General features: G+C 41.0%; 2 protein-coding genes across 2 annotated transcripts in view; one reads left to right on the top strand and one right to left on the bottom strand.

Moving 5' to 3' along the window:
- LOC124120580 (von Willebrand factor D and EGF domain-containing protein-like) overlaps positions 1-13251 on the bottom strand; it is a 28490-nt gene extending 15239 nt beyond the window's left edge. Inside the window, exons 1-7 of the mRNA XM_046483439.2 lie at positions 13187-13251; positions 12736-12942; positions 12394-12555; positions 12233-12253; positions 3686-3939; positions 1148-1234; positions 213-554 (exon numbers count right to left, since the gene is read on the bottom strand). Of these exons, the coding sequence (XP_046339395.2) occupies positions 213-554; positions 1148-1234; positions 3686-3939; positions 12233-12253; positions 12394-12555; positions 12736-12942; positions 13187-13241 (1128 nt within the window). The 5' untranslated portion in view covers positions 13242-13251. The remainder of the gene's footprint in view (positions 1-212; positions 555-1147; positions 1235-3685; positions 3940-12232; positions 12254-12393; positions 12556-12735; positions 12943-13186) is intronic.
- Positions 13252-13737: 486 nt separating this feature from the next.
- On the top strand, positions 13738-19463 carry LOC124120590 (oncoprotein-induced transcript 3 protein-like). Its single transcript, XM_046483448.2, has 4 exons — positions 13738-13822; positions 14072-14293; positions 14644-14808; positions 19180-19463. Exons 1-4 carry the CDS (start codon positions 13777-13779, stop codon positions 19350-19352), a joined length of 606 nt encoding a protein of 201 aa, XP_046339404.2. The 5' UTR covers positions 13738-13776; the 3' UTR covers positions 19353-19463.
- Positions 19464-22447: the final 2984 nt, after the last annotated feature.

Genomic DNA, 22447 nt, shown 5'->3' with positions numbered 1-22447 from the left:
TACAAATAAGCAATTACCATTAAATCAAGATATTTGCAAAAGAGTGTACAACATGTCTGATGCTGCTACGTATTATTTTCGTATTTCATTTAAGTATGTCCTGACAAATTTATATTTTTGGCCCATTAAGTAAACACTTTCAGGTAGTATCACAGTGGCATTTCAGATATCTACGTTAGATTAATTGATTTCACTGTATGAAATATACTTACTGTTACTTCGCCAACGTCATACATAGACCAGAAGGGATGAGGAATGAAATATGACGCAACACGAAAACGTAGCTTTGATACGGCAGTTTTAGGGCTATACCCTTGAGTTGGGTTTCCTGTTACCGTCAAGGAGTGGGATTGTTGCCAGTCTCTTTTCCATATCCGCACCCCGCACTGGGAATGAACCATTGCCGATGGGTCGCACACATTGTTCTCACTCTCCACCATGACGTTTACCAGCAGAGAACAATCATTTTCAGTTCCGCATCCGAATGGTGTGGACAGGCCAAGGTGAACGATAACATCCTCACCTTCTTTCACAATTACAGAGGGGGTTTCGATCTATTAAATATAGATTGGAGCTATTTTAAGTTTTTTTAAGGTTATGATCATGTTTTTCATGCAATAACAATAGGTAGAGACCATGTCATATTGTGAGCGGATGTTGGTTCGAATCCAGGTTCGCCCCAATTACATATCTAGGTTTGTCAGCACCATACCCGAGCTCGTGGATTTCACCGAAGTGGTGAACGTCTGGAGACCTGCATCACTTCGGGCTTTCCTCCCATATTAAGCTGACACGCCACGATATGACTGGAATAATGTAAAAAGCGGTGTTAAACCCAACTCACTCACTCATTATGGCCCTGTTCACTGCATTTGCTAACAGGTTACAACCAACATCTTCCCGAGGCAAGGGAGTCAACTGACTCTGAAAGTCCACCCTTGCTGAACTAGACTGGAATTTTGAGGCTCGATCGCCAGTGGCTATGCTCAGTTTTCCTCAGCTATGTCTCTTCTTTGTCCTTCCTACTGACCTATCAGATTCCAACTCTCACTATTTGTAATAATGGATGTTGGACATTGTGTCGCTTAATCGTAAAATAATATCAAATGCTAATTGTAGGTTACCTTTCTTGAACTTTCATACATACCACAATGCCAATAAATTTTGCATCGCTCATTTCACTCTGTCCTGGAGGAAAGCCAACGCCATAAGATGCCTTGACTGCACATTGTACCTTTAAAAAGAATATGTGGTGACTCAGTCTGACTTTATGAGTCTTACATCCACCGAACCCAATCCAAATTAAACACATTCTGGATGAAAAGTGTGACAAAATAACATAATGCTATATGTTTCATAGAGGATTTGTTGGAGTACTTTCTGAATCTGTTAATATATGTAAACTGCCGGGCAAAAGAAAGTATACACTGGAAAAGTGGATTTGACCAAACAAAAAACCAAATGTTGTTAAAGCGTTACTAAGCTGAAAACAGTCGCTGAAACACTGCCAAGGTCGAAAACTCAACAAAGATTCCAGTTTTGAATATATCAACAAAGAATAACCATGTCTTGTTTGTTTCATTTTTAGCCACCATCAAAACATTGGTGTACACTTTCTTTCGGCAGTATATATATTTGCGGGGAAAATGTTCCTGTGCTTCACTAATGGTCAAGGGAAATAATATTTATATGCAAACAAAGGATTTTGCAACAGAACAATATAGTGATGGCCATGAAACATGAAATCATCATGACAGTGTCAACACATGTCCTCTGTAAACGTCACTTCTTCTTGAAGTTGGCGTGGTGTCAATTGTCAGTTCACGAGTCTGTATCGGGTATGACCACCATTAGCAGTGACACAAGCTTGACAATGGCGCCTCATTGACGATACAAGAAGGTTGAGGAAGGCTTGTTGGTTGTCATTATCATCACCGGTTAGTATGGAAGTCGTCAAAAACGACGTTTCATTTCATCCCACACATGTTCGATTGGCAACAGATCTGGCGAAACAGCAGGCCAAGGGAGCGTGGGGATTCTGTTGATCTGTTTTTCTGTTGTCCAATGAAATCTGTAACCACACCTGCAAAGTGAGGGCGTGCATTGTCCTGCTGTAAAGTGATGTCATTCAAGGGTCAGAAGTAACGTGAGAATGATAACTTCGTTACGTACCGTACACCTGTCATATTGCCATCGATAAGCACCAGAGGTGAGCTGTGATGTGCAGTAATGCCTCACCATTTCGTCCTATCACCGAATGCAGAACGTTGAAACAACACATGCATCCCATAAAGCCTTAGAACTCGTGCTTGACAGCGATGCGCGTGACAGTGATGGCAGTAATGCCTGCGTGGAATGCCGGAAAGTCTGCGTAGACTAGCGAGACTAGAAAGGGTAGACTAGCGGCTTGGCAAAGTATGCATGAGTATATACAAGTTCGGAATCGAAACCAAAACATGGCGAACCAGACGTTATTCACCAATGAATCCCTATTTTCTGACGATGTAAGACACCGCATATGGCGAAAGGTGTAACGCAGATAACGCCGTCCGGTGAGATCTATACGGCGCTGGAAGCATTTCGGTATGGGCAACCATTTATGCCAGTGCCAAAACTGATCTTGTGATCGTTAATGGGAAACTCAACGCTCAGCGTTATTGTGACAACATTGTCACACCCGTGGTCATTCCATTTATTCAGCATTGTGGTTTTCAACCAAAACAAGCGTATAGTAGACGAAGTCGTCTATATTCCCCGCCAATGTTAACACGTTATGGTCCCAAACCAGGTAACTGACCCAACATTTCTCTCAGGCCATGTCAAAATGGAAATTCTAAAATAAACATTTCTAAAACTCCTTAATATCAAATGGCACCAGTTCAGTATGTGCTGTATATATATATATGCAATGTTTTGCAGGGATATACTTAACAGTTTATTTCGTTATCCGCCATAAGTGAACCCACCCTATATTAAAACTTAAATCAAACTTGTTGCCATGGAAACGTAAAAAATAAAAGTTTTTAAAAATCCTAAATAGCCAAAGGCACCAGTTCAGCATGAGTCTGATAGACATGCAAAGTTTCGTAGAGAAATATTTAACGGTTTCTGAGTTATGCCCCGGAAACGATTTTTGGACACATGTACACACGGACGCACGGACGGACTGACGGAACCCATTTCAATATCCCCCGCCAACTTCGTTGGGGCAGGGGATAATAACGCCCGATCCGATACAGCTCGTTTAACCCCTGAATTCCTTCATGGAAACCAAGTTCCTGTTCTGAACTGGCCAGCAAGATCCTTCTGAGAAAGAGCATGCATGGGATATATTTGGGATGAGAGTGACCTTGAACGTGCCATTTTTTAAGTGTGGACCAACATTACCATTCCAGACATCAACACCTTGTCAGAACATGAGACTTTGCTGTACAGCTGTTATCCTTGCTAATGGTGCCTTCACACATTACTGACATTTATCCACCCCTTCTTGACAAATTCCCAAGACTGTGACAAGGACAGAGTTTGCCTGTGTTAAGTGTTTGATTCTGATGCAATGTATACATAAATAATTTATTTGCAATTTGTTCTTGAGTGCTGATTTCTTACAATTTGCTCCACGCGAATTGTTTGCTTCAGTATGTATGGTAATTAACAATCAAAAGACGCGTATATTTGTACTTACAGTAAATCCTGGTGATTCGAAACGTCTTGCTTTTAGGATGGCTTCAGTGAGAGATGTATTCTCTAGAAACTGATCAGACCACTGCCTTGGAGTGAAGGTGTAGACCATTTTCACATTAGCGTACCAGAGCACTTGGTAATGTAAAACTTCGGACGTCGACGGAGAAAACAAACATCGGAACTTGTATTCACTTTTTGTTCCAACAAGTACGGCCTCGACCTGAACAGTTGGCTTGACTTTGAAGCCTGGAATCGCTGCAATGGGATAATAATCTCAAGGGATATTTGTGTCAATTTCGGGGACAAGAACCCTAACTGTGATTATTCCAGTCATTAACAGTGCCTTACACGAGGATCGGGTGGCAATTATTGCAAGCGAGTCAGTTAAGGGTGCGAGTTGAGGATAACAAATGTTAAATTCATACAATAACTCATACACTGTAAAACAGTAACGTTTATGCGACAGATAATGAATACTAAACGAAATAATTAGATAAATGTACAATGTAAATAGTATATTGACAAATGTTTTAATAATATTTATAATTTATTAGATTATTACTAAATTGTCAACTCGTGATGGGTTCCAAGTCAGACTCTGTGATTTTCATGATGCGTTTAATTGTAGAACCCCGACGTGGATTGTCGGTCATGTTGTCAGAGACATTAATATATTTGCACAAGGCCCATCCTAGGCAATAGTGCTTGTTTGTTGTTTAACATCACACACATCAGTATTGCAACTACATCAAAGGTGTTGACCTAGATGTAGAGTGACATCCCTTGGTTGTTTATGATCAAACACCGTTGCCATCTTCGTTAACCTACCGATATAGAGAACTCAGTTGTGAGTAGCTTGTCTACTACTCGTTTGCAGTTGTTGAACGACGACCTTACTTCAAGCTCGCGAAATCTCTGTGAGGCAGGCTGTTCCTACATATATGTGAGACGAGGGCGCGGCGAGTGAGGCCTTCCTGCCACGTCTGTCTATTTGCCAGTACAAACGGTACACCTATCGTAATTAGTGCCTAATATAGTCTGACCAATTGTATTGACTTTTATGAATGTTAACCTTATCCTGTGCATTTCATTATAATTTGTTAATTGTTCATTGATCTTGTGTGGTTATTTACTTATGTCTCATTTATTTATGTACCTACTGATTTGTGGGTTAACTATTGCGTTTCATTTGGGAATCAACATGTAACAACTGCCGTTTGAATGCAATGAAAACGCTGTTCTTATTTCTTGACTATGTTTTATCACACAAATCAAAGGCGACATGATTTTAAGACTTTTCGTGAGAGCTCATGAGTACAGCTGTAAATATGTCATCAATAAAGATATACTTCACGTTATTCAAGTGACACTAGACATCGTAAATCAAATCAGTTGGACCTTCTATTTATTGTGCAGGCACAGACGAAAGTGATATACATGTAGTTTGAAAAGGAAGAAGTGTACTCTCTAGTAATATATTTAATGTCTTTATGATTGGATATTCTTGAATCTGACATATCTAGGTTTTTATTATTCTTGTGTATGACATATTAGCATTCACCTGTGTTTGTTGAGTCATAATTCACAGTTTGCCGTGACCTTGTTAAATGACTTTGACTCTGAAGTACCCTACTCCTTAGCATGGAACTGGACAAAGGTCAGTATTGGGCAGATGTTTCCCGCACTGGCCGACCCACCATGGCCACAAGCACCACAAAAGAAAACATTAAAGACGTCCATAACCTTGTTGTGAACAACAGTCGCATCACACCCCTGAGCATTCCAACGGTTGTTGATTAAAACAATAATAGAATTCTTTAGATTCAGTGTCATAATGTGGGAAGCCATCTCTTCGTCACCGTGTCCCAACTCATCAAGCTCTAGGCGCCATTTTTCAGCAGGACAATGCTCATCACCACTGAGCACAAGTCTGTTCTGTTTCACGAAAGCTTAGGACATACACTTAATACCGTGGCTGCCAAGATCGTTGGATCTCAACCCAATTTGGCTTCTGTGGGGTGAGCTAGATAGACGTTTACGTCAACGTCTTCCAGGGCAATAGTATAAACTGCAATTATGCAAAGCTCTTCAGGAAGAATGGGCTGTCATTCAACAAGGTGTTATCCCCAGCCTTATTTATTCCACTGGCAGGTGTTGTGCAGTCATTTAGGGACGTAACATGCACATGCAAAGTCTTCTTCATTAGGATTAAAAAATAAACACTTAAAAACCACACATGCGTTTCTGTTCTGGGGGAGTGTAATTGTAAGATTTATTTTGTAACTCGTGAGAATGACAATAAACAGTATTCTTTGCATTTGTTTAAATGTGCATATAAATATGTTATATTTGCACGATCTAACAACTACAAAGTGGTATGTGGATACTTAAGTAAGCAAAGCTGGTCCATTTAATCGCAAATCTAACAGCTGAAACCATTTGCTGAAGCAATCGGTTCCCAATGATATTTCCGTTTGTTCAATACTGAGTTTAATGGCATCGAATTGGGTGATAAACCTTCATATGTATTTTTAAATGTATGGGTGAAGTACATATCTGAGCGTGTTCAGGACATCAGGTAGGAATGAGGCTTCCTGTGACGTTCATAGGCTTTATGTTCAGACAAACTACCTTGTTTTCTCTAAAAACATGTCTTGACTGGTTCTAGGCATATTACAGTATTGTCGCGTTATGAAGCCAGGAACTATACCTGGGTATGTGTAACTTTCAACAAGGCAGTTTATATGTCAGGGGCAGTATTCATTGACAAGCTCAATTGTGTTGGCTCCATATTACATCCTAACACGTCCGCCACAGTCGATAAACTCGAGCATGCAAGAAATTATACATCGTCGAAGCCAGAGAATAATCAGTCTTGATTAACATCCGAAATAGATTCTATTAGTTGCAAAAAGCAATAAAAAATTATGTGCATGGATCACTTAAAATCAGTGATGAGACCAAGTTTTCGCGAAAAGCGTAAGCATATCACACCCTACAGGTAGCACCGGTTACTCACACAATTTCCATAAAACATAAAATAATAAAAGCTTGTTTGTTGCCTGACACTTAACAACAGTACTTTGTCATGTGACGACTGCCTGTAAACATACGAAATACATGGAGCAACTGTTACACGAGTACTCTCTGTAGGATGAAGTACCTGACCACTTTGTATGTTCCGTTTTTCGCGATATTTAACACGTACACCAAGCTCCTAAATTCTGAAACCGTTTGCAGCATGAGACGTATCCTTGCCTGTGAATATTCCTGATTCAGAGCTGAATCTGGTTCAGGCTACGAATTTTGAAATTCGTTAGCTATTCAGAATAACCAAGAAAGGACATTTCGTAGCTACCAGCATGATCTAATGGTTCTTGTCAAACACATGCATGTTCAAATACTGCTGTGGAGTTCGGGATAAAAAAAATGTAATTTCGTCCCAAAGAAACAGTACTTTAGATCAAACCCGAGGAGACTGCATTATCAGGATAATTAGCTAATTACGATGTTCAAATATGCCCGGTTCAAACCCCAACAGCCCTCTAAGAAAATAGTGAAGAGGAATATACCCAAATTTCTAAAGACTGTGAAAAAAGTGATCAGACGCTATCTGAAGTTATTCTGGAAGATTTGACAGATAGTGCGAGGGGCGATGCAGCTTCATAATGTTCAACGGGTCCCCAATCAAACACAATGCAGTAAAGAGATGAAGATGTTTCTGCAGGAGAAGGTATTCCATTCTCTCAAAGTGTGGACACGACCGGAAGACTGGAATGGCAAAGGGTAGTGGAAGTAGTATTACGACCCTACGAACATGTCATTCAAGAAAACATATTGGATTGGTCTTAAACATAAAATCCAAGAAAAACATGCTATACTATCTTGAGGGTTCTTAAGGGATCTGCCAGCAGATGCCTACGTATTACCGAGTCTGGGACGCTACTCTGTAACTCACTTAGCTGTGAGAGGTTCTCTATATATAATTTTGCAGGTAATGAAGTGCAACCACTATTTTGCAAGCTAGCCTAACACTATTGCCTGGAGACACTTTTAGAAAAATATCCAAGTCATATCTAAAATGTCACATGTTTTCTGTACGTAACGCAAAAAACCAAATTGATAATCATGAACGCTATGACAAGGCCAAGTGATTGTGAACAGCGAACAGGTCAGGGATTGGGAGACTGCTCGTTCATGTGATGAGTCAGATCGTGGATCGATGGCATAAAAGTACATTCATCGCTACTTTTATGTTTATCTGACATGTTTTTATATTTCGCGAACACCTTATGTCATCACAGAATTTCATGGACAATTCATAAAATGTTCACTGCTACTTTGCCGTTTATTCCTAACAGCATCTCCTTTGGTGGGTAATCGAGACTGGTTATTCACTGGTGTTGACGTTTTATATTATAAGTTTTCATGGTTACATTGACCCAAATACTTTCATTCATCTCTAAGTTCATGAGTATCTTGAAGTACGGGTGGCCCAGTCGCCTACGGCGCAATGTACAGCGTGCAAAGCTGCGTCCATTACACGTGCCAGAAACTTTCTCCTGATTAAGTTTCAGTTTGTCACACAGTTATTATAATCATAACTGTCTTAAACCTTCATTATTTCTGGCTTTCAGAAGTGACCTTGCCATTCATTTTTAGCCATTAACTGCCAGACACATGGCAAGAATATTTTTCTTTGTTAAAATGTGACATGGTCACATGCAGTACATGTAAGAAACAACAGAGCATTAAGACTGTCAGATCAGACTCGTGTACACAGGTGAAGGTGAGGAAGTTTGATATCAGTACATGGATGAAATATTACTTGATTATCATTTTGACATTATTATCTGTTAATATTAAATTGTTGTAGTCTGAGTCACTCTCATGAATAACATAACTTAATATTTTCATTTCGAAATGACGGATGATGGTGTGAAATTAAGTAAATTAGTACATGTGTTCAATTAATGTTTCCCTTAGTCAAAATACATTTATTGTACCCTGGACCATCAAAACCTGGAGTGATTGAAAACGGGCGAATGTATCGACAAGTTAACATTATGCCATAACAAATACATTACCATTGTCTTTGCATGTTTGAGAACACCTGGATTCACCACTTTTTGACAGTGATTCATTAAATACAAGCTAGGATATGATCTGAATCGTACAATGCTTTAAATTGAGATTTCTTATGATTAAGGATGCAGATTTTTCACTTTTATCATTATTTATTTCCTTGTCTGTATCGTAAAACCGAATCCATGTAATCTATGTGGAAGCCTCATGCCTTACATTTAGGCAGCTCAGGACCTTTTCTGATCTCAGTTAAGCCGTAAGAGAGACAGGATCCAGTTTCTCTGACCTGCTTAACAGTTAGTCGTCCTTGAGTTATTCTCTGGCTATGACAAATAAGATGATAATATACCCTTGGCATGATCATGAATGGCATATTAATGTCTCAAACAGATTTTCCTGGGCTATAATGTGGACATGGATGATCACGTTATTCTATCCCCAACAAAGTGAGGCAGTAGTCAAATTCAGGTGAAACCGTAGAGCTTCCCTTTTTACTTGGGACTGCTCCATTATATGAACTACATGTACACAAACTGCTGGCAAGTTATGATGATCTCTCAGGTTCAACCATGGAGTCAGTTACACCATATTATCTCTGCTTATTAATGGAGCGGATAGAACTTTCCATCTTCCATGTAACATGCAGTTTGTATTAAGTGACATGAATCATTACGGGGAAAAGTTACCCCCTTGGAAGGGATTCGTTTGTTTGGGAGCCAAGCACATGGCAGCATGGTGTGTATCTGGTGTGATATTTTGTATTATTCAGGGTGCGAGGTCCGTGAAAGTGTTTCATGGAGCTTTACAATACATAAGTAAAGCTTCAGAATGAGAATGAACACATCTTGGATGGAAATGGCTGATGGCGAAAACTGGCTGTGACTGTCGTTATATCCAGAAAAGAGCGAGAAAATGCATTAACTGCTGGGTGCAGCTGCTGCATTCAATCATGATGCTGTAGACTTCCAATGTGTTTACAATGCCACCAAGAAAGCAATTGGTTCAAATCAAGGCAAGATTGCACCCCTGAAATATGCAACAGGCGAAACGATCAGTGAGGCAAGCAGATGGAGACATGGGTTGACCTCTGCTATGAGTTTTACTCAATGAAAACAGCATTTTTGTCTCTGAAGCTGGAGGACATTGAGAAATCCCCCATGGAGGAACTGAGCAAGGCCATTGAGAATATCCTTCTGGAAAGCATCAGTAATGAATGGGATCCCTCCAGAGATCATTAAGTGTGGAAACGAGGTTCTGCTATGCCACCTGCATGAATTTCTGTGTCGTGATGGGATGATTGCGCGGTGCATTGACACAAGAGTTTGCAGCATTGTCACCTTGTGCAAGAACAAGGGTCACAGAAGCGATTGAAACAACTATCATGTTATCTCCTTGCCATGGCTTTGTCGGAAAGCTCTTAACTTGTGTGATCCTGAACAGACTACAGAAACTTGTTGACACAGTGTATCCTGAATTGCAGTGATGCATTCTGCCTTGTGAGCAAATTTCAAGGACTGGCTGAACACCTAAGCTCCTCAGCATGATCCAGTCGTTCCACACTGACATGAAAGGCAGCATGCGGTTTGACGGAACGTCCTCTGAATCTTCAGACATTAAGAAGGGAGTAAAACAGGGTTGCGTATTTGCTTTCACACAAGATAAGAAGATGGGTAGATGTTGAATCTGGCTAAAAAAGCAAAATCCCTGAGTTTGTGAAGTCTTCATCAGAGACATGTTTTTCCCAGAAAATGTGGATCTTGCAACCAACACATAGAACCAGCTGCAAAACGTCATGGGCTGCTTCTCAAGTCCATGCCAGGACTTGATCATCAGTGTGAAGACAAACGTAATGGGATAGGGCGTCGAGCAGCCTCTTTATCAACAAACATGAGCTGGAGGTAGTGAGGTACTTGGATACTGAGATCAACAGGTGGATCAGTAGAGTGTCCACCACTCTTATTAGGCTGACAAAGAAAGTGAGGGAGAACAGCAAGCTGACAACCAACACCAAGGTTGCGTAAAAAAGCCTGAGTCTTCAGCACATTGCTGTATGCAGCGACTCTTGGACACTCTCCTCCAGACAAGAAAGAAACTCCTTTCACATACACATCATGGGGCGCATTCTCAGCATCAGCTGGAGTGACCGAGTCATAGGTTGACGTTATCTCCCGAGCCATGATCATGAGTCTCTTCTCCCTGGTCCAACAGTGGTGACTTCACTGGCTCGGCCACGTCCATCGCATGGATGATGCCAGAATCGTGAAGAACCTCTTGTATAGCGAGTTTGCGTCAAGCAAAGGGGCACCTTGACATCTCCACCTCTGCTTCAAAGACGTCTTCAAGCAGTACTTGAAGACGATTGACATGGACGTTAAGGTGAGGTAAAGTACAACTCGAGCAGACTCCATCTGCTAGTGCCGCCACGCCAACAGAGACTGACATTCGCGAGCAAGTCTGTACAGACGCTGCCCTGCCAATGCCAGCTGATTTTCCGTCAACCCAGGCGTAGATACATGGTGTGTCATGTACACAAGACTATATTGAAGAACACAGTTCGTTATTTATAATTATTTAAAACACAATTGATCACCTGTTAATGTTGAAAAATATAATTGAGCTCCTTAACATTAAACAAATGTGATAACTTGATATTTGATGGCATCATGTTGTTCTCTGTGCCACTTATATCCAGGAGTCTAAATATAGTCGTTGTGATTTATGACTTATGTCAAACTGAGACATTGTCTGTGTGAAATTAAAATTTCCCTGTGTAAACCAGTTAATCAAATTTAATGAATTTTCCAGTGACGATATACAGGTACATATTCACTCTGCATGCATGGTCGAATAACTGCCAGCATGCACCAACGTTGTACACATTCGTCGCAAAACAACTTTTCACTCAAGTACGTACATGTATGCTCTCCGTGCAATCTTATGCATGTACAATTTAAAACACCTGGATAATTCATTTCCAATGCCTCATATCTATATAACTATCATATGAAAATAGTTTATCACTTCTATTTTTTCATTAATTATTACATTCCAGAATATTAAGGACGACTGAGAAGGATGAAATATTTTTCCTCCAAACCTTATCACCATTGCATCATTTCACCAACTTGCGGTTAAATACTTAACAATGTGTAGGACATAATCCTATCTTCATCAAGATAGGATCCCAACCGGGTTCCCCAACTTTATAACGACCGAAACAAGACCGAATCACGATCCGGTCATGACAGAATTGCGATCGAGTTGAAGGATTTGAAGTGTACTTGATTAATAATATAGGATGAGGCAATAATATACTGAAAAAAAAAGTTAGGGATCTTGAATAGTTTTGGAAATATTTTCTGTAGTGAAGACTGAGCACACAATTTTTCCCAAAATTATTGACCATGATGCCTGACTTCTTTTGGTCAGTATACTGGTTACGTAAAAATAGAATCTTACTTACGTTTTGTTGGGTCAGTAAGACCTGAAATTTAAACAATTTAAATTTAATTTATCGTCCATCACAAAGTGTTATGTCAAGCTTATAAAGTTACACAATATTAATCAGAGTAAGAGGTAGAGTTAGACGGAGAGGGAGAAAGATTTCAATTTGTTCGAACTTACCCACACAGTAGGCAGACTGATCAACCTTAGTACTCTTCAGCTGGTAGATGCGGACGTTTCCACAGTCCCGAACAAGGATGTTCTCGCTCACCTGGCAAGTGTTTGTGTCTATACGTACACATGCCGTAACTGTAGTCTCCTCGCCGTTCTCTGGCAACGGGTCTGAAATAGTTTATTCATAATTCAGCAATACTTAAATATAGTATCGATGGATAACACCACTCACGTACGGTAAGAAAACCCCAATGATAACACTTTGAATATTGAGAAGTTCACGGAGAACTAACATATCGACACAAACGTGTGGATCACATGTATACAATTTGTTTACCAGGGTGTTACCTCTTATCCAGACTGGATACACGGTGCCGCATCGTTTCTGTGGTGGGGCACTGGTGACGATGTCATAACCGTCCGTACCGAACCAAACCCCGGAGTTGGTAATGAAAAAATCATTCAGGGGTTTTTCTCCTACTGATAATTCATAATTGACGTCCCTCCTGTCCAAGTCGGGAAACGATATGTAGTCTTGGCAGGGGTTGTCTTCTCCTGCAAACAGCAGTTCAAATACATGCATTATATTGCAGAGATACCAATCTGAGAAAATCGGACTCAATGTGAAGTGTACTCACTGACTTTCTGTTTATAACAACTACAATACAATTTCAAGTGAAACATTTTACCTGGTGATATCGACAACATTAAATGAACATTCGGCAGCTAGGTCCACATAACAAGTAACCAATCAGATTATGATAAAATGGTAATATAAGGGCACTCTATCTGCATATACCGTTTGCTTGCAGCGAGACTGCCGCTAGTAAGAGGAGCAACCATGGCGCCTGCATCTTCGGCTGCCTTTGCTACCAAGTGATGGTTTTAGTTAAACAGGACGTCATAAAATATATGACTAACGTGGTATCTTTGTTTACATTGACAACGCCTGGCGTTGTCACATAACAAAACAATATATTATTTTGGGAGTGCTTTCACGAAGTATTTTGTCCCGATTAAAACTTCCTGGTGGCGCAAAGGCAGTCGCCTTCTGCAGACACTTTAACTCGTGAACGTCTTTCATGACACGACCATAGATTACTTAACGAATATCGTCGCGGCTGCTCTCCGTGTAATCTGGCTGATTTATATCACGCTGCGAAACAGGACAATGGAATAGAAAACTCATGAGAGTCAGTCTTCAATTCAATCGTCGTAAAACTGAAAATCGAAATGTAACCTTTTATGGCCATTATAAATGTGCATGGTTACAGAGTCTCTGAATCTGCATTGTTTTCAACAGACCACACAACATGAAGTATGTGTATAAATCACATGACTGGTAGGGTTTCACCACACGGCGAGTATTTTCAGAAGAGAAACTAAAACATGGCGAGAAGGTCCATTCGTTGGGTTGTACTGTGGATATGTTATGGTGAGACCATATACTTCTATTATATCCGCATGCATGGTGTGTTCATACATGTTAGCCATGACTGTATGTTGGAATGCACTTTATATCAACTGTATTTCTGTTAGCTTTGTCTCTTATATCATCAACTTTCCATGAGTGTTGGGCCAAGCGGAGAAAGTAGTGCTAGTAAGCTTAAAAAACGGGCCCAAAATAATAATGCGTTCACGCTACCAGGCATGTATGTGCTTTTTTACTCTTTGAAAATTTCAGTCGTGGTGGAAAATGAGAACCCGTGCAGTGACTACAAGAACCTGACTCTCTCTGGGGACAGAAACCCTCAGTGCCCGTATGACAAAAACAATGACAAATGTGACTTGTACATTAAAGAAAACTGGTTCCGTCCTCAGGATGACCAAGGCAACTTTCCTGCAATGTCAGCCCAGTGTGTGCCACCATCTAGCTGCGGTTCATTGTATCCTATATGGCTCAATGGTAATATCACACACTCAATCATCATATGTTGTAAAAACTGTTTCTTCAGGTACATTAGTAGACTAAACCAATGCTATCGATTATTCGTGCACACGCGTATGTCAATCATTCAGTTGGAGGATGTGAACATGCTTAAGCAAAACGTTCATGATTGTGTTTGTTTTTACTTTTGCTCATTCGTTGTTCCTTTTAAACTATTAATTTCCTTTTTGGAAATACACATGTTACATGGGATATTGTCACATTTATCATGGACTTCTATTTTTCTATTGTACTTTGTTAATGTAGAGTGACATTTTGCTATACCTAGCTGTATTATGTAAGGTCATTATTGATTTGTTCGTTTTCAGGTCCCCATCCCAGCGACCACGACGGAGTAGTAAATATCACTGCCTGCATCAGCACCCATGCCGACTGCTGCGAACATGAACACACCATGCAAGTCATGAACTGCAGCATCTACTACGTCTATTATCTCGTTCATCCCATCACTTGTCCTGCCAGGTACTGTTTTGGTGAGTTTATATCCCGTTACATCACTAGAATGTGTAATGAGTGAGTGAGTGAGTATGGGTTTACGGCGCTTTTAGCAATATTCCAGCAATATCACGGCGGGGGACACCAGAAATGGGCTTCACACATTGGACCCATGTCGGGAATCGAACCCGTGTCTTCGGCGTGACGAGCGAACGCTTTAACCATAAGGCTACCCGACCGCCAAGAGTGTGTAATGTCTATTGGTTGTTCTTTCAAACCAGGGGTTAAAGCGTTCGCTCGTCACGCCGAAGACCCGGGTTCGATTCCCGACATGGGTACAATGTGTGAAGCCCATTTCTGGTGTCCCCCGCCGTCATATTGCTGGAATATTGCTAAAAGCGCCGTAAAACCATACTCACTCGCTCTTTCAAACTACATGTATATGAACATGACGAGGTTGGACTTTTAGATAGCGATGAGAGGGGATTAAGCCTTGGTTCAGATTTTGCCATTACTGTGGAGGTGCATCGTATTTGTAGCCCACGCCCGCGTGAAGATCTTCAGCAACCCATGCTAGTTGAAAGAGGCAGCCAACGGGACAGGGCGGTCAGCTAGCTCGCTAACGTGGTTGGTGTACATGTATCTCATGTATGGCGTGGGTCGATATAATCACTGGATTGTCTGGTTCAGACTCGACTATTTACAGACTGACGTCAAATAGCTGGAATGTTACCGAGTGCGGCGTTAGACCTGTGGGTGAGATGGATTAAAAGTCAATTCAATATGGTACTTCTTGTTACACCGCCTGGCGCTCGGTATTAAGGTCTTAAACGAGGACTGGTCAGCTCGGAGTCTGTGTACTTTGTTTGCTTTGGGCATTCATGTTAAAGTGCGGCATGGTATCTCAGTGGGCTAGCACCATAAAATCGGCATTAGTCCGTAAAAGCAGCCACACATACAGACACACATACACTCGTGTCGCTATATAAGTGCAATAATCTTGGACGCGACGTTAGATCCCATTTCACCTTACCTCACCTTAAACCCGGAATTGATAAAAAATGATAACGTAACAAGCTGTTCGGGTCATATATACTTACACTATTTACATATACAAATAACACACAACACACGATATGATGGCACACGCTGTGTTTTTACCAATAATGTTATATTCTCCCATGGGGGTTAGAGCTGTCCATCCCAAACCTGGAGTTGGTGGGTAGCAAGTACAATTTCGTTGCTGGACAGTAAAAATGTGATTTCACCCGAGCGCATGAAACTTGATTTGGGCAAGTATTTAAGCCCTTTTAATTAATATTTTGAACTAAATCTGACATACATAGTTCCCCGAGGGGCTTCCGGATCATAACCATTATAGTATTTATATACAACACGCGATACAAAGTTCGATATTTTTTACCTAACTTTGGAAATCGTTTGGCGCGAAAGTGACGCGTCGAAAACTTCATTCTTTACAGCATGAAAACAATGTTAATAATTCATACACGCGTACATTATAACGATTGTGTGATGAATATATTCTGATTCTGATTCTGATTCTTATAAACTTTCGGTTAAGTCCGGACAGCCCTATCTCCTTGTGTTGTACAGACAGACTTAACAAGAAACAGCCTGCAAGTATTACTCAATAACACACAAGTTACTGATTTCAAATTTTGGCGACCTCGGCTTCAGCGGACCAGAAGTCAAAGAACCACGGCAAGGTGCCACTTGATTCTGGTCCCGTTCCACAAAACCGCTACTTAGCTAAGTCTAACCTGAAGCACTAATGGCACTGTGTGCCTTATTTGTTTTGAGGGTTGGGGATGGGTAATAGTTGAAAAGATGTATCCAAACTTTTAAAAGACTTTATGTTTGTGTCACATTTGTATAATGATATACAGACATACGAAATGCATAGATAGTTATGAAAATATTCATTATAACATTTAAAATTATTACACTAAACATGTTAACGTTATTCGGCAACAATCATAAGAGGGAGATACGCTGTGTCCTAGACTGGTTTACCTATCCTGGGGCGCTTGCGCTCCTCGCCTTCAGCCGATAGGAGGCGAAGGGCAGGGTACCAGTGTAGCTCTATCCGACCTACTTCCTCACATAACATATAAAGTTTGCAGCAAGACTTCAGCTTTTGAGAAATACAATGTGGAAAGTATTTTCCGTTTCAAATGCTAATAACTCAAGCGAGATGTTGACGATGATGTTCACGGAATCGGTCGTGTAGCCCGTAACTGTCATTCGGAATGACCCGTGTTAACCTTTTCGAGGTTGCATGGTTGCGAGGTTAGCAAATACATTCCGAGTGTCACGTTCCCAATCTGATAAGCTACGCTCTGATTGGTCGGATGAAAAGTCGTTCTGACGTGACCCGTAATGGGATGCCTCAGATCACAGTTAATGGGAGCGAGAACTAATTTCAATATATTTATCATCTTCACGAGGCAAGAGAGTTAACTGACTTTAAAAGTCCAGTTTCCACCCTTGTCGAACTAGGCTGGAATTACTGGGCTCGATCGTAGCGCCGCCAGTGGCTATTACCAGCTATGTCCCTTCTAAACCTCTCCTATGGACCAATCAGATTCCACCCCTCGTATCACTTGCGTTTGCTTTACACAAAATGGTGGCGCCCAGTCAGGACGATCTGATCGATAATCAATATCTATATTGTGATAAAACGGGTCTTACATCGCGAAATGCTTCAAATCACGCGAGCACCTTGACTAAAAACAGTAAAAGATTTGGAAAATATCTGCTGACAACGAGTTGGTGGTGCACATGTTTTGCAAATCCTGCAATCGACCGAAATCTGCACGACAGTTTACGAACCGGATTTCGATTTCGGTGGGCGATTTTGATTGGACTATGCAAAGACTCGTTAGTCCAGCCAAAATGTAACTGTATATTTATGTATATTTATGAGAATGACAACAGCGTTTATCTCAAGGTATTTACAAACTAATACATTGTGCGCTGGACAAGCCAGATGAAAGAATAAGGCATTAGTAATACTCACAATTAGCTTGCAGCCTTCACTGGGCCGTCAATGCAGTCCGTAATGGCGGATGGATTACATGTGCGTCCGTTGTCAACACCGCTGTGCGGTAAAACATTTCGTATCCAAACTGTGTAACTAGGGAGTGCTGCTGGTAGGGCAGAAGCTTACCCTCTTCAAGAACACGTGGCGTCGTAATTGATTTTCAGTGATCCATTCACATCATTTTCACCGCTATTTTGCCCAAAGGAATCTGTTTAGTAGAATAATCAAGACTAGTTATTCTCTGGCGTTGACGTTTTATATATTTATTATGTAGATACAAACTGAGTTAATTTAGGGGCGGGGCGGTAGCCCAGTGGTTAAAGCGTTCGCTTGTAGCGCTGAAGGTTGAGTTCGATTACCCACATGGGTACAATGTGTGAAGCCCAGTTATAGTGCCCCGAGCCGTGACATTGATGAAATATTGCATAGTGGCGTAAATCTCAACTCACTCTCTCACTGACTTATTATATCGTACATGAAGGTGTAGGACTTCTTCATGTTTATTTAGTAATAAAAAACTAGATTCTTTTGTTTGTCTCTGAATAAATACATTGCGAGTGATTCCCTTGCATCTGTTTGGACTACTAGGCAATATTTGTGTATTTAAACCATTCGTCGACACTCGCCCCTTTCCGTAACCTGCAAGAAGACTCGTCCCCCTATCGATGAAGGTTATGTGCGAAAATACGACAAACCAATCAGAATGCGCGTATGATTTTAAGTTCTTCGTCAAAGAATCCCTCAGAAATATTTTTTTGATTTTACATATGTCTTGCATCTAAAATATACCCAAGACACAGTTAAATGTGTTCAATCATACTGTATAATTCCACAAGTCCCAATGTGCTTTAAATTGCATCTGAACTATATATGATACATGGGGAAATAATATGTGAACCATTACGCAACGAGTTGACAATTGTTTTGGGTATGCCCGTTTGCGCTAAGACGGAACCCGGTCGCAAAAATGGCCATGAGAGGGGCGCGAGTCACTATTCGGCTGGTCCCGGAATAACACGAGTTGGTCACGCATGTATTTAAACATTAAGCCGCCGTCACTAAAGGACCACTGTTTCCTGATTGGCTCAATAAAATGGGCGGGACTTGTGGTACGTTATTGCGCTGAACCATGTCCTGATTTCGTATTGTTGTCCAGAATATTTTGTGTGTTAATGATTAAATCAGCAGTCTGTGAATTTGTTATTGTTGACGTGTTTTTTACACATTGAAGTCTATTCTCAATAAACGTTTAATTTTGCGTAACTTTGAGCTGTTTCTATTTGCAGTAGTTGCAAGATTACTGATGCTGCGCTAAGCAATAATCACTCACTCACTTTAATTTCAGAATCTGATTTGCCGTGTCCAACGTCAACGACCTGGACGTCGTCTACTTCAGTAATGCCGTCAAACACTACCGACTCCGATAATGCCTCACACGTACGGTGTTCGAAGTATAAGGTTGCCGTCACGGCCTTATTCACGCTTACATTCGCCCTTGTGGTGCAAACGCCGTTGTAAGTTGCAATAAGGCGGAAACTTGTGGTACTCACAGCGGGGAGGTGAATGATAGTTCGAATGGCCTTGTAACAAGGTACAATAAGATAGATAATACTTTTCCGATAAAGGCTTCTACAGTAGCTTGTGTGAGATCAAACAATTTGTAAAGAGTGAGTGAGTGAGTGAGTTGGGTTTAACGCCGCTTTTAACAGTATTCCAGTTATATCGCGGCGTGTCAGCTTAATGTGGGAGGAAAGCCCGAAGTGATGCTCAGACGTTTACCACTTCGGTGAAACTCACGAGCAGGGTATGGTGCTGACAAACCTAGAAACATAATCGGGGCGAACCGGGATTCGAACCCACAATCATAGGTTTCTGGCGTGCCCAAGGGACGCAACTCTGCACAGCGAATAGCGGCGCCTTAGACGACTGGGCCACCTGTGCCCCCCACGATGTAGAGAGGTAACAAAACAAATTGTTATGAAACACGTTTGTCAAATTAATAGCAACGTGGAATTGGATTGGCTAATACGCGAATCACGCCCTTTCTTGTATGCTTTTTAATTCATTCACTTATTTATATGTTTGTTGACAAAAGTAAACAAGAATGGATATCTCATAATGGGGGTTTATCCGATGAAACAAAATTGCGTAGGTAATGAAAGGCAATGATGTTTTAACACAAGTTTGCTTGGATTTCCCAAACAATTCAGCTGTCTCTAGATTTAGTTCCCATGGATAGTTTTGTATATTAAACGGAAGTGATACACCTTTGATGTGTACATTTTTTGACATTTTATATTTATACGCATTTTACTCTAATTTTGTAATGGTGTAATTTAGTTGATTAAACATTATTACAAATCATCGTTGGTGACAAATAGGATACAAAACTCGTATCCATTTTCCTTTTGAAAGGACTTCACTCAGGACATAAAATGAAATGGGAAATATGCTATAAAAACACCTGAGGTGATATAACTGTCCAATTTCCCTGGTCACCCCATTGGTGGATCGGCATAAGCAATAGCTGAATTTTAAAAGGTAAGTGATTATTTGTAGATTAACCTTTCCTCAATTGATTCCTTCTCAGCAACTCATGCTTGCCGTAAAAAGCGACTATGCTTGTAGTAAGAGGCGACTAACGGGATCGGGTGGTCAGGCTCGCTGACTTGGTTCATGCATGTCATCAATTGCGTGGATCGATGCTCATGATGTAAATCACTGGATTGTCTGGTCCAGACACGATTTTTTTACAGACCGCCGTCATATATCTGGAATATTGCTGAGTGCGGCGTTAAACAACATACAAACAAACAAAATTCCTTCAGTTCCAAGATACAACAGTCAAATACCAAACTCTTTGGTCAGTGAGGACGTGATGGAGTATAAGGCCAAAATGTTCCACAACTTTCACGTTATTACATAGTAAGGTTACAGCGCGAACGTCCCAATTCTTTGGACCGATGGATATTTCTTATTTAACGCAAGAAGGCATTTCGTGCAACTAAATAAATACATATAAAATAATCTTTAGGTGGTGAATTCTCACATATATTTTACAGCTACAGAAGCTGTCTCGGACGGGGAAAATATCAGCTGCATGAAGGCGCATTTTGATATTTATTTACGATATTTCTTTTGCGATTGTCTCAAATGTTAACGGGGTAAATAAATAAGTACATTTTTTTGTAGTCAGTTCTTGAAAATGACACTGGATAATAAATCAAAACCATGTGTTTTGATATGAAATATAAATATCGTTGATTGAAATCTCTTCGGCAAGCCTCGGAGTTTGAATACCTTATTTGACTCAACAGAACAGAAAGGGGGTAAACGTAGCGAAAGGAAAGCTAAATTGATATCGGCAGTAATCGCTAGTCACTTTGGTGAAACCAACGAGCATGCTGGTCACATGAAGACGGAGTTGCCTTATGGATTTCAAGTTGTTTTATTCGTTCAATGCTAGCAGATAGAAATAGATGTGTGGACTCTGTTTTCATTGTTACTACAGCTTCTACAACGGCATTTAAAATATGCTATTGCTGCTCAAAGACTATAGGGACTATATAAATTATGATAGGTGAGGTGAAATGGGGTTTAACGTAACGTTCATGATCATTCACTTCTATAGCGACGTCCACACACGTTTGTGTGTGTGTGTGTGTGTGTGTGTGTGTGTGTGTGTGTGCGTGTGCGTGCGTGCGAGAGAGAGAGAGGTTGTGTTGTGTATGTGTCTGTTAACCTGTACAAGGCGGGACTAATGCCGCCTTTTATAGTGCTAGCCCACTTAATACCATGCCGATGAGATAAGATGAATAACTCACTCACATACAGTATGCTAACACCGAGTCGTCGTCCAGGGTCTTGTTTTATCACCCTATTGCTGGGCGACACCTGACACGGCTTGCACTATCTAAGACAACATCTACAGATACTCCTGATACGCTATACATCCGTAGACACTCCTGATACGCTGTCATCCACAGACACGTCTGATACGCTATACATCCACAGACACTCCTGATACGCTGTCATCCACAGACACGTCTGATACGCTATACATCCACAGTCTCCTGATACGCTGTCATCCACAGACACGTCTGATACGCTATACATCCACAGACACTCCTGATACGCTGTCATCCACAGACACGTCTGATACGCTGTCATCCACAGACACGTCTGATACGCTATACATCCACAGACACGTCTGATACGCTGTCATCCACAGACACGTCTGATACGCTGTCATCCACAGACGCTCCTGATACGCTGTCATCCACAGACACGTCTGATACGCTGTCATCTACAGACACGTCTGATACGCTATACATCCACAGACACTCCTGATACGCTGTCATCAACAGACACGTCTGATACGCTGTCATCCACAGACACGTCTGATACGCTGTCATCCACAGACGCTCCTGATACGCTGTCATCCACATACACGTCTGATACGCTATACATCCACAGACACTCCTGATACGCTGTCATCCACAGACACGTCTGATACGCTATACATCCACAGACACTCCTGATACGCTGTCATCCACAGACACGTCTGATACGCTATACATCCACAGTCTCCTGATACGCTGTCATCCACAGAC

The sequence above is a fragment of the Haliotis rufescens genome, unplaced genomic scaffold (assembly GCF_023055435.1).
Source record: "Haliotis rufescens isolate VD_foot unplaced genomic scaffold, xgHalRufe1.0.p SCAF_1, whole genome shotgun sequence".
NCBI lineage: Eukaryota > Metazoa > Mollusca > Gastropoda > Lepetellida > Haliotidae > Haliotis > Haliotis rufescens.
The sequence above is the reverse complement of the archived record's forward strand: the minus strand, read 5'-3'. Positions and strand labels throughout refer to the sequence as shown.

Coding starts and splice junctions, on each gene's coding strand:
- LOC124120590 (XM_046483448.2), top strand. CDS start 13,777: ATGGCGAGAAGGTCCATTCGTTGGGTTGTACTGTGGATATGTTATG. Junction 13,823..14,071: donor TGTACTGTGGATATGTTATG/GTGAGACCATAT, acceptor TGAAAATTTCAG/TCGTGGTGGAAAATGAGAAC. Junction 14,809..19,179: donor TCCTGCCAGGTACTGTTTTG/GTGAGTTTATAT, acceptor CTTTAATTTCAG/AATCTGATTTGCCGTGTCCA.